Below are 12,017 nucleotides of genomic sequence, written 5' to 3' on the forward strand. Positions count from 1 at the left end.
TTCCTCATTATTTTGCAGAATGGTTGGACCAGTTTATTAGGTCTGTCAACTGTGTATTCATCTGTTTGTCTTCTCCATATGTCCTCCAGCATTGCCTTTTGTTAAGATTTACTGAGTATGAGATGAAATTGCCCCCTTGTTTTAACTTTGCATTTCTATTATTACTAGTGATTTGGAGGATGTTGTTTGTTTTTGTTGAGGTTACTATTGAAGTGAGCAGAGGTTATTTGCATATAAAGGGGTGTAAGTTGCTACTGTCTTCTCAATTCTTTCCTTTTCTTCCTCTCTCCACACATTTTTGTTCTGGAAGGTAGAGTAAAGTAAGATCAACAACTTTTCCCAATCTTTAGGACTCTTTGCTTCTTTTGGTTATCTTGGCTATAATCGATTCTTGAGGGCTTTAGAAATTGTGTCCTGGAGCACAGATTTCTTGTGTTTTCAATTTGCCAATTCTAGTAGCTTCCAACTTCTGGTTTTAAGTATATTTGCCACTTCTTTACTAATTTATTGTATATGAAACCTGGATGTGGTGATTTCATGCTTTTCCCATTTCCATGGGAATGATAGACTATCATAAAAATTCTCATCATTCTGCTATTTTATGTCTGTTTGATTTCCATCTGTTTTTACCTGTAATTTCAATCAGGATGAGCTGGTTTGATTTGGATCTCACAGGGTCATTGTTGGATTGTTTTCTTAACTGTTTTTCACTGTTTTTGAGGTAATAGTGCTTGTGGTCTTCCAACATTTTTCTGTAGTTTTACAATTGATCTTTTATTCAATTGCTGTCATTTTTCTGTAGTTTTATAATTGATCTTGTATTCAATTGCTGTTGCCTTTGACTGCCATATCTCAGTTTGCCAATGAGGTAGTATTTGCTAGTTGAGGTGATTTCTGGGCTTTTTGTTCCTTTCACTTCTTTGTTGTGATGACTGTTTTATAAGAGTCAAAATTCTTAGAAATGGGATTAGTGAACTTCCGTGAAGATGGAAGAGTAAAAGATCAATGGAGAACCTCCTTTCTAAAGATCCCAAATGATCCAAAAATCTTCTGTCAACAAATTGCCCCCAAAGGAGAGAGAAAGAAACTACTATAATTTTTCAAGAGAAAAATTTTAGGGAAAAAATATCCAAGGTTTGAACAAATAGGAGAAAAGGTTCTGATATAGTCAAAATAAACTTAAGAATAGAAGCAAAAACACCAGAAAGAAGTATATATAATGCAAAAAACCCCCCAAAAACCTAGGAAACAGTGGATATTGGAAGATTGGATGTAGTGAAGGAATTTAAGAAAAAATACCAGGAAGAAAAAGGAATTGATGAGAACTTGGAATACCTTTCCTGAGATTTCAGAAACAACAGCTTAGAAAGAAATATCTGAAGAAAAGGTAAAAATTTTAAAATAGAATTATTTCCCTGGGGGACAAAACCAAAGAAACTGAGAAAGGGAAGCACGGTCAAAAAAATTAAACAACTGGATAAAGATATAGCACAATTGGAAAAATTGAATCCACAAGAGAGAGCAAGAAAAAGTTTTAGTATTGTCAGGGAGGAAGATGGTTTTGCAAGTAACTTAAGAAAAAGCATCTCATACTAGAAAGCATCAGTTTAAATTATGTAAAATTTTTCTACCAAAACAAAAGAGAAAGGACAAAATTTGAAACCTGTTACTCCTGAAAAGACTAAAAGTCATCCCTGAACCATTTTAGTTTTCCATTTGTGCTAAATCTCTAATACAATCTTTTTGAAGACAAAAAGATGGTCATTATGCATCCATGGGAATTTCAAGAATTTGTGGAGGAGAGAGCCAGTCTTGAGGCAGCTTTCAGAAGGAGATCATCATCAAGGTATGAAAATCAAAGTGCGTTTTATCATTTAACTCAATGTAATCACCATAGAAAGATAGTAAACCATGTAATATGTAAACATTTTGAGTTTTAGGGGTGAGGGAGGAGGGAAGAAGAGAAATTGATTATGAGCATCAAAAGATGAACAAAGTGGAGAATTAATAGTAAAAAGAATAGGAGGAATAGGGAAAGGGAAAGCAGTTTTAATACTTGTCTCAAAATGGGAGAGATAGAGAATTTAAATTTTTAGAAAACTAATAGAATTTAAAGGGAGCCTTGTTTATTTAGTGTGATTACTGCATATTAAGATTGGAATCAGATTAAAGTGAAGTAAGAACATTTTTGTTCCTTTTACCAAAATGAATAATAAAATATGATTAAGGATAGTCCAGAATTAAGATGAGAGGTTGGGCCTAGAAATGGTGATAGCCAGTTTCTTAAGTCTATTTCCTATGTTTTATATTTGAATAAGATTTGTGGAAGTTAGTATCATCATATGTAGTGTCTGTATTTTTATCCTCCTTATTTGTTGCTTGCTTCAGTTTCTAACTGGTTAACTGATTTCACAGACAGCTGATTTGATGTGATTTGTTTCCTGTTGAGAAATGGCAAATTTAGATTTTTAATGTTGTTTCTTGCTTGCCCTATTTAGTGCCCCTTTCAGCTCTTCCAAATGACTATATTTATGATTTGATTTATATGAGGATTCTTAGCAGTCCACTTAGACTTTGGCTTTTGATTTCTTGATCCTAAGCCATATTTACCAGTATAATTTTCACTCTACTCTGTGTCCACTTGTTTTGAAGTTGTTGTATTTCAAAGTTTATGATAATTTAGCTTGAGAAGGACATTGTCAAGTTCTTTAGTAGAATTTCTCTACTACTCTATGTAATAGACATTGAGACATAAGGTAATTATCTTAATGGTGGTATATTTGCTTATTTTTATTTTGAGTGCTACTAGATGACAGTCTGTTTTGAAATGATTTTGAGTATATCGGGAATCCCACACAGCCAGCTTTTTTATTCATTGCCTTCAGAGTAGAACCTATTAAGCTGCTCATGCGTTTAGATGTAATATCTTTTAGTATGCTCTTCATATTTATGAGAATGTCAAAATGGATGTATTAATTTTTCTCCTATTTGATGTCAGTTTATTGGGCATTAAACATAAAGTAGACATTTTTCTTGCCAGATTGAGATTCTACCCTTTTTATGCTATGCCAAACTATGCCAAGTCACATAGGTTTAATTAGAAACAGAAAAATTTTACCTGTTTTCAGATAGTAAATTAAATGCATGTCTTTTCAAACCTTTCCTTAAAATGCTTTATGAATTGTAAAAACCGAGTTGCAGCAAAATATTTGAGAAATAATATTCACAAGCTCTGTTACAAAGCTCTGAAGAGATTAAAAAGGTATATACAGAGTTCTTTAATGAACTGTTGTTAGCTTAATCTCTTTGAATATAAAAGAGAAAAGAATGTTCTTTCCTTCTGGTTCTTTATTACTAAAATAGTGCTATCTATCTATATGTGTTTTTTTTTTTTTAAACTATGTGGGGCATTTGGAAACTGTTGATTCCCTTCAGTATGATTGACATATGTAGTGTTGTACCCACTTTATGACTGAGACACACTACACTTCCGGTATAGGAAAAAAATGGTTTTATATATTGACATTTAAGATTTACTTTATAATTCTGGCAATGATTAGATACGGTAATTTGCTTTTCCAGTTTGACCCTTTTATGTGTTAATGATTTTTTTTTTATTCTTAGGTAAGGTAGGTCTGTATTTAATGCTTATCTGTTCAAGTGGGTGCTAGCTGTGGAGATACAAAAAACTCATTTTTAGTTTATTTGGTTACTGTTTATTCTCCTTTAAGAAGCAATCACCTGTAAGACAGATATACAGAATAGTCTCTAGAGAAACACTTCTGTGATTTAAGATTTCTTAATTTCAGCTTTCTCTTGGAGAACTCTGGAAATAATAATAAATGTTCTGCTGCCCAGCTTCATCTCTACCCTCCAGATAAATGACCAGATTAGAACATAGTGGTATTCTTTCCTTGTCGTGCATTTAAGCTGGAACCATTTTTGTCATTGAAAAATTGGAAATGAATTTTAGTTTAGCTGCATAACAGACAAATCATAGTGATCAAAAAGGGCATGGGGAAAAGAGGAGTACAATTGGAGGGAGGAGGAATGATGACTTTATTTGTTGGAATTCTCCATACTAGAGAAATATAGCATCAGATATGTTGGCTACTACTGTGGCTGTCCTAACCTGCTGTGCTTACAAACTTGGTGGTTATTGTTTGTCCTTCATTTTCAAAGAGGACCATGACATCAGGGAGGGGATGCCATGACCTTCAAGTGAATTGGATTTAAGTGGGGGGAGTGGGGCTGGGCAAGGTCATCTGCTGAACTTTCCCCTCTAGAGCCCTCTGGGTCCAGTGATCAGCTGTAGATCAGGACTGGAGATGGCCCTGGTTGTATAATTACTGGTGCCATAAGCAACTTATGTTACAAATGGAGAATGTGGACTTGTATTAGAAAGACTATATATATCTGGATGATGGACCAAAGAAGGAGTGTATTGAAAACCCCCCTTCTACCTCTACCTTTTCTGGGATATAGAGTATCAGGTAGGGGCTGATTACTTAATTAAAGTAATTTTAAAAATTGCGATCCTTGCATTTTTCTGTGCGCAGATCCAAAATCCATAGAAGTTGTGATTAAATTGTCATACAATTTCCATCGATCTCTGTAGTTATTACTTGTGCTTTTCATAGTTGACAGAATTTATAAGTAGGAAGGCACTTTAGAAATATATTAGTAGACCTCATATTACAGATAGGGAAACTGAAATCTCCTAGTTAAGTCATTCAGATATTAATGACGGAAGTAAGATTCAGATCCAAATTTTTGGAATCCTAAATCCATTGTTCTTTATATCAGACCATGGGACCTTCCACCATAGGATCCTTGTCACACCTTGCTTAACAAATTTAATAGATCTGGGGCTCAGAATCTAAAAAAAAAAAACCCCATCTTTAAATCTCTTGTACAAGACACATAATGCTGATGAACATTAGTCTTTCCTGCTTCCTGAAAGTTTTGGAAATAGCTACAAAAGGGAATTATCTCAAAATCAAGGACTTTAGGAGGGTTTTTTTATGAATAGTCTCCATCTAGATTAACATGAATAAAAGAATAATATAACATGACCACTTACTTGAATTTGCTGGGCAAGGCTCTCTGGTAAGTGCTAGAATTTTGTAAATTGGACCATTCTTTTACCTCTCCAAGTTCAACCTGTAATCTTATTTATTAAACTGTTTGTTTGAAATCTACAGATTAAACACCAAGTATGCACAAGGCTTGTGCTAAGTTTTGTGGGGGAGGGAGGTAAGATAATGTGGAGATCAGTTACTGTCCTCAAATATGTAATCTACTGGGAAAATAAGATAAACCTGTGAAAAGTGAATAAGGAAGTAGAATATTGAGACCAAATGAATAATTCAGATGAGTCACAATCATTCACACAACACAGATCATTTTCAAATGTGTGACTGGTAAAACTTCCCAGGAACATGCTACTTGAGCTGGTCCTCAAGGACTGGAGAAGTACAGGATGAGATGGGGAGGAGGGAGCAAGGTGAAACAAGAAGAAAGATTAAAGCTAAAGCCTGAAGGTCGGGAAAGGCTCCAAGGATTTGGATTTTGAGGCTATCAAGGGTTTTGAACGTTAGCATTATAGAATGCTGGGATAAGGGAGTGTAGGTTTAGACCTATTTAGTACAAGGAAAATATTTTAGGAAGAATTAGTCTGATACACTGAGTACATTTGAAAGTAGGGGAGAAGAGGATTGAAGAAGTAAAGAGAGAAATTAGGGAGTTATAGGTCTTTCTTTGGCTTGAGTTAAAATTCCTTTTCTTTTGTTTAGGATATTGATACTGGTATATTAAATGAAGATTCAGGAGATTCAGTTTCAGACCAATTTAGTGTTGAGTTTGAAGTTGAATCTAATGATTCAGAAGATTATAGTCACAATGAAGAAGGACAAGAACTCTCAGATGAAGATGATGAGGTAGGTTTTTTTTTTTTTTAATCTACCTGCTTAAGGAATTGGTTAAGTGTTTTCTATGTTTAGTGCTTTTGTACAGCAAATTGAAATTTTAATTCCAATTTCAATGTAATGAATCACTTTTAAAATCCCTTAAATTTCTTTTCATCTCTGTTAACCCCTCACGAGTAGAAGAAAACCTCACATTGATTGTATTTGAAAGCATACAGTCTGATTACCTTGTAACTGAGAAGCAGAAACAAGCATTGTCATTCACATTTTATGGGTAAAGTTTAAAAAGATGAAATGACTTGCCATCTCCTCACAGATCCAAGTGGCAGAGCTGGTAGGGACTCTGCTCTGCTCCCATGCCATGTTTCTGCTTGGTTGAGGGTCAGTTCTTCATAGTCAGAACACAACTTCTATTAAATCTAAAAAACTTGTCTGGATAAAAATGAAGTAATGAATTTGTATTAATGGAGTTGTTGGGCCTTATTTTAGATATGCCAGATCTATCAGGTAGAGGAAAGTGATACCGACTCATTCGATGAAGACCTTGAAATATCCTTAGTCGTAAGTATAAACTTTTCATTTTCTGTGATACCCCCAAAATTGCAAATGAGGTATGAATTTAGGGTTAAAATTAGAAAAATGTTTCTTCTCTTTTTTAAGAGGTAAGAAATTTGTAAAATTTGCTTAATTTTTAACATTACAATACATATTAATGACTTAAAGCTGCCAGTTCTTGCTATTTATTGTAGGTTTATTGGAGCACCATTAAAATTTTTCTTAAATGTTCATTTTTATATTTACTTATAAGATTTCCTCTTCATTAATTAACTGATGTAGAGAAAAACTTTGTTCATTAAACTATATGATTCTAACTTCTTCCTTGGTTAATATTGCCAGTTAGTTTTCCCTTATGAGAGTAAATTAGTAGGAAAGTGTATTTTCTTATGCTAAATATGAGAAGAGATGATATACATTTTAGAGATATCTGTGCTTCCTTTGATGACTCGATCACTATGCGGAGGACAAGGATGTGTAGGAGGATGACTCAAGATTCAGTTAGAATCCTTGTGCCAGGAAGCTTCTAAAGCAGGTAGACCTCCATGGTGAACTTAGGGAAGGATATGGGCAAACAAATTGAGGAGACTTCAATGAATTTGTGATGTGTATTCCAGTTATAAGGAATGTTCAAATCATTGAGATCACAGATCTATTTGAAAATTGTAAAAACAACCATAATGTATGACTTGAAAAAAATTGTTTTAATTTCATTGTAATGTTGGAAAGCAAAATTGAGAGTTAAGCTGACTTCTTAATATTGAGATATTGAGGTTGAGTTGGTTGAAAAGTTTCAGATAATGTCCCATATATAATTATTTTGAAGTCCCTAATCTGTTTTGCAGTAAATAATCTAGGAAGTACATAATCAGTAATTTTATCTCATCCTGCTAACAGAAACTTGAATATTATATACTCTTAAATTTTTAAAAGAACTTAGTGAAAACAATTTTATCACTTTTTATGATTTCATTTTAATATTGCAAGAAAGCATTGTAGACTCTAGGCAAGCTTAGTTTTGTTTAGATGATGTTTTTTTAAAGTAATCAGTTTTGGTTTTTGGTGGTCCATTGATCTCAAACTAAAAATGGGTCATTGAGCTGTACATCAGGATCTCTGTGGATTACATATTGACTTAGTTTTTGTTATTTGTTTTATTGCATTTATTTATTTTGTAACATTTCCCGGTTATTTTTTCATTTGGTCCAGGGAGTACTTGGGAGTGTGGTGCATCCCCGACATGTGCATTTGACATCTCTGGTCTAATCTCTGAACTCTTATTGGTCAGAGAATTTTGCTTTTAGCTGTCTCATTATTCTTTCCTAATTCCCTGCCTCTCTTCAGAGTGAATCATATTGGTTTGCCAGTGAATCAAGGTTCAGGTTTTTCTTGTTCTTTTAATTTCCGTTGTTGTGTTTGCGTCATTTCATGCAGTTCTTCCCAAGTTATTCTCAAAGTTACTATTTCTTACAGGGCAAGACTATTCTGCTACATTTATATACTACAATTTGATGACTAAGCAGTCTCTTCTTGGCCACTACACAAAGTGCTGAATAGGAATATATGTATTGACCACTTGGCTTTTCTACCTGTGTCTCACACTTTTTTCTCTCGGGGACTCACTGCTCCAGCTAAACTGGATTATTTGCTGTCTTGTATCTCATTGCTTTCTTCAGGCCGTTTCCCGTTCCCTTGCATGTCCATCTAGCTAAGTGGTACAGTGTATATGGTGCTAGGCTTGGAGTTTGGGGGATCCGAGTTCACATCCAGCTTCTGACAATCGCTAGTTATGTGACCCTGGGCAAGTCATATATTCTCTGAGTGCCCCAGTTTTCCCCACTATAAAATAGGTGCTAATAATAGCACCTACCTTGCCAGCGTTATTGTAAGGATCAAGGGAATTGCAATGTACTTTTACCCAAACTTTTTTTTTCTTTTCTTGTTTCTTGTAAGCAGAGGCCTTCATTAAAGTCTTAGTCTAACGCCTTGTTATAATATTATACAGTGATCCTGACTTCTCAAAAGTTATTCCACTGAGACTCGGACTCTAGCAGATTTTTACCAAGACAAGAAGTCTAGGCCTAAGTGAAGGGCTGTCAATGTGTGTTCTCTCAGGACCAACCTTAAGTAAATTTAGAGAGGTTTGTCACCAGAAGTGATAAATTGGGGAGACTACAAGTAACTCATTAAACCTTGTGGTAATGGAGAGTTATATTTATGTTTACATTTATTATTTATATTTAGTGATGTGTAGGGTCTGGAGACCCTAACCCAAAATTGACTACTGGCAGACTCCTCAAAGTGAAGGTAGGAAGTTTTTTAGAATCTGGGAAAAGCGGGAAGTCCAGAACGAGCAGGGCCGCCTTGCAGAAGCAGAGAGCTCCTTTAAATAAGCAAGTGCTACCCAACCCTCCCAAAGAAAAACCCCCTGATGGAAAACTTTTTCTATGCTGGGTGGGGGGATAATGGGCTGAATAGAGATGAGGTAACTACCAAAAAAAATTTCTTCCAGGTCACTTGATTTCTAAGAAAGCAAAACAGAGGGCTAAGGCTTCCCTTACTTTAGCGGACAGTCTCTGAGAAATTACATGGCTTGGCCCACACAGCGAGATTATGCTACGGGGGTGAAATCATAGATCTCTGAAGTATAAGAAACATTAAAGTTAAGCCTCGTGTTCAACAGGAAGAGAAGAGATTACTGAGTGTCGTTTATCCCTCTAGCTTAGGTAGAGCTAAGCAGTTGATAAACTTACAGAGAAGCAGCTGTTTAGCAGCCCTTGAACCTATTCCAAAATATTTTCTCTTCCAAAAATTCACTTTCTGAATGCTTCCACTTCACTTTGTCCCTGAAATAACTAAGGATTCTTTTCAATTTGCAAGTCTTTGGGGGAAAAAAAGAAAGAAAGAAAGCAATGTAAGGATTATTCTGCGAGGTTTCCAGGGCTCAGAGTCATTACATTGCTTTAATTCAGGCTTTCTTCCTAATACATCTTGACAGTTGGATTAAACGTTTTGTTTCGGGTGAAAATATCATAGTTAATTTGGGACCATGAAAAACATCAGAGGGTGCATATGAGTGAAATGCTAAGATGCACCACCTTAGGATACCAGGAAGATTTACCAAGAGATGAGAGAAAAATGCTCAGTGGTAATGAAGAAGATGTCAGAGACAAGCTTTACCTCAGGCTAGTTTCCACAGTGCAAAGGAACTAGGCTGTCCATTAGATGATTTCTATTCATAATTCTAGCCACCTTCTCAGCCTTTTCCACCTTTACATTGTTTAGTACCTAGTATTATTAATTAAACTGTATTATAGATAAAGTAGACTTCTCTGAATTGGGCCTGCAAACCTAGTTTCCATTTGTAGCATTATTTCTATGAGAAGATTGAATCTTTTCAAAAAATCGATTTGTAACAATTAACACAAACCATTTGCAAGGTGAGAAACTATCTATGAATAGAATTTGGCCAGTTTCCTATAAAATTGCTTTAATCTCTGTTTTATCTCAAAAAAGACAGGGGGAAGGAAAAGGGGGAAATGGCTGCTTAGAATTTCTTCTGAATACTGCATAATAAAAATAGGCATGGTAGCTGATGGATATTAAGAAATCCTGCCAGAAAATAGAGATGAATTCTTATAAAAAAAAAAAGATCTACAACTAACCGAATTTAGAATGTCTCACTGTAGAGTCTCTAAAAGATGAAACTAGTTAAGTACAATTTCAATTTCAGAAATTAGTTGCTAAGAGTTAAAGGTAGGGTAGCATTTGAGATATTGCAAAATAATCTACAAAATCTTTTTTTAAAAAGCTTTTTACTCTCAAGACATATGCACAGATAATCAATAATGCATTGACCCCTGCATAGTTACACTTCTCAGACTTTCCCCTCCTTTCCCCCCCCCTTCCCCTGATGACAGGCTATCCAAACATGTTAAACATGTCAAAATATATGTCAAATCCAACATGAGCAAAACATTTCCACAATTCTCTTGCTGCACAAGAAAAATCAGATCAAAAAGGAAAGAAAACGAGTCAGAAAACAAAATGAAAATGAACAACAACTAAAAGGGAGGGTGCAAAATCTTTTCTAAGGCAAAACTGGCAAAACAAACATTTCTAAATAAACAGACTAAGTTGTGATAATTAGCATTGTTATTCATAAATGTTTAAGAATTATTGAGACTGATTCTACTTCTAATTTCATTGCAGGATTATTGGAAGTGTCCTTCCTGTGACAAAATAAACCCTCCACTTCCACCACATTGCCACAGATGTTGGACTGCCCGAGAAAATTGGCTTTCTGAGGAGAAAGGTGAAGTTTTGGAGAAAGGCACAATAGAAAATCCCACACAAGGGGAAGAAGAGGGCTTTGATGTTCCAGATTGTAAGAAAAATAAAATCAATGACTCTCAAGATTCATGTGTTGAGGAAAGTGATGAAAAGGTAGTACAGACATCAGACTCCCAAGAGAGTGAGGATTATTCCCAGCCATCAACATCTAAAAGTATCATGTGTAGTAGTCAAGAAGATGCTGGAGAATTTGAGAGAAAAGAAGCACAAGACAAAGAAAAAAATATGGGATGTTTTCTTCCCCTTAGCACAGTAGAGCCCTGTGTCATCTGTCAGAGCCGACCTAAAAATGGTTGCATTGTCCATGGAAGGACAGGACATCTTATGGCGTGTTTTACATGTGCTAAGAAATTGAAAAAGAGAAATAAGCCTTGTCCAGTGTGCAGGCAGCCAATTCAAATGATTGTGTTAACTTATTTTCTCTAAATGTGTTGTACTAAAGGTGGAACCGTAGAGTCCTGTACATGAAACGCTCTTTTAAGAATGTTCACACATGGCTGTGAAATTTTTTGGGAATTTTATTTTTGTGCCTTTTTTTCTGAGAAAATGAGTATTTTAGTTCTCTCTGGTGCAGTTTGCTTTTTGGAACGAATTTTTTTATTTTCCTTGAGGAAAAAAAAATTTGGTTACTGGTCTTTTCCAGTTTTGTATTATTTTTATTAGCATTCATTTGTATTACTTACAGAGACAGCAGGGTATAGTGGATAGAATACTAGTCTGGACAGATCTAGGTTCAGATAACACATTGGACACTTGAAACTAATTTGACCCAGGATGAATCACTCAACCTCTTCGTGCCTTAGTCGTTTTTTAAGGTTTATTTTCTAAGTCAGATAATTTGTAAGTCATAAACCCATTGGGTTTGTGGAAACTACAGCTCATTTACTGTGTGCCTCATTAAGAATTACTAGTTTGAAGACTGACTATTTCTATTTGTTAAATAGTTCTTGTCTTCTGGAGTTTGGGAGTGTCAGGATTTTAAAAAAATTTTTTGTAAATGATTTAATAAATATTATTTAAGTTTAATATTGTTGGGGAAAGGTAATGATAATTCGTGAAAATGATTATTTTTGAGTTGCAAATAAGATACTCTTCAGATTTCTGCTTCTTTGACGTTTTAAGTACCTATGGATAAAAATCTGTTCATTTACTACCTCAAGTTCCTTTGCTATTGTGTATGTA

General features: G+C 34.8%; 1 protein-coding gene across 4 annotated transcripts in view; it reads left to right on the forward strand.

Annotated features, from left to right (window-relative positions):
* LOC100920321 (E3 ubiquitin-protein ligase Mdm2-like) overlaps nt 1–11,542 on the forward strand; it is a 31,691-nt gene extending 20,149 nt beyond the window's left edge. For all 4 annotated transcript variants that reach the window (XM_031938156.1, XM_031938157.1, XM_031938158.1 and 1 more), the window contains 3 exons: nt 5,796–5,939; nt 6,417–6,488; nt 10,695–11,542. In XM_031938156.1, the coding sequence (XP_031794016.1) occupies nt 5,796–5,939; nt 6,417–6,488; nt 10,695–11,261 (783 nt within the window). In that variant the 3' untranslated portion in view covers nt 11,262–11,542. The remainder of the gene's footprint in view (nt 1–5,795; nt 5,940–6,416; nt 6,489–10,694) is intronic.
* Nucleotides 11,543–12,017: the final 475 nt, after the last annotated feature.

This window comes from Sarcophilus harrisii, chromosome 5 (genome assembly GCF_902635505.1).
Source record: "Sarcophilus harrisii chromosome 5, mSarHar1.11, whole genome shotgun sequence".
NCBI lineage: Eukaryota > Metazoa > Chordata > Mammalia > Dasyuromorphia > Dasyuridae > Sarcophilus > Sarcophilus harrisii.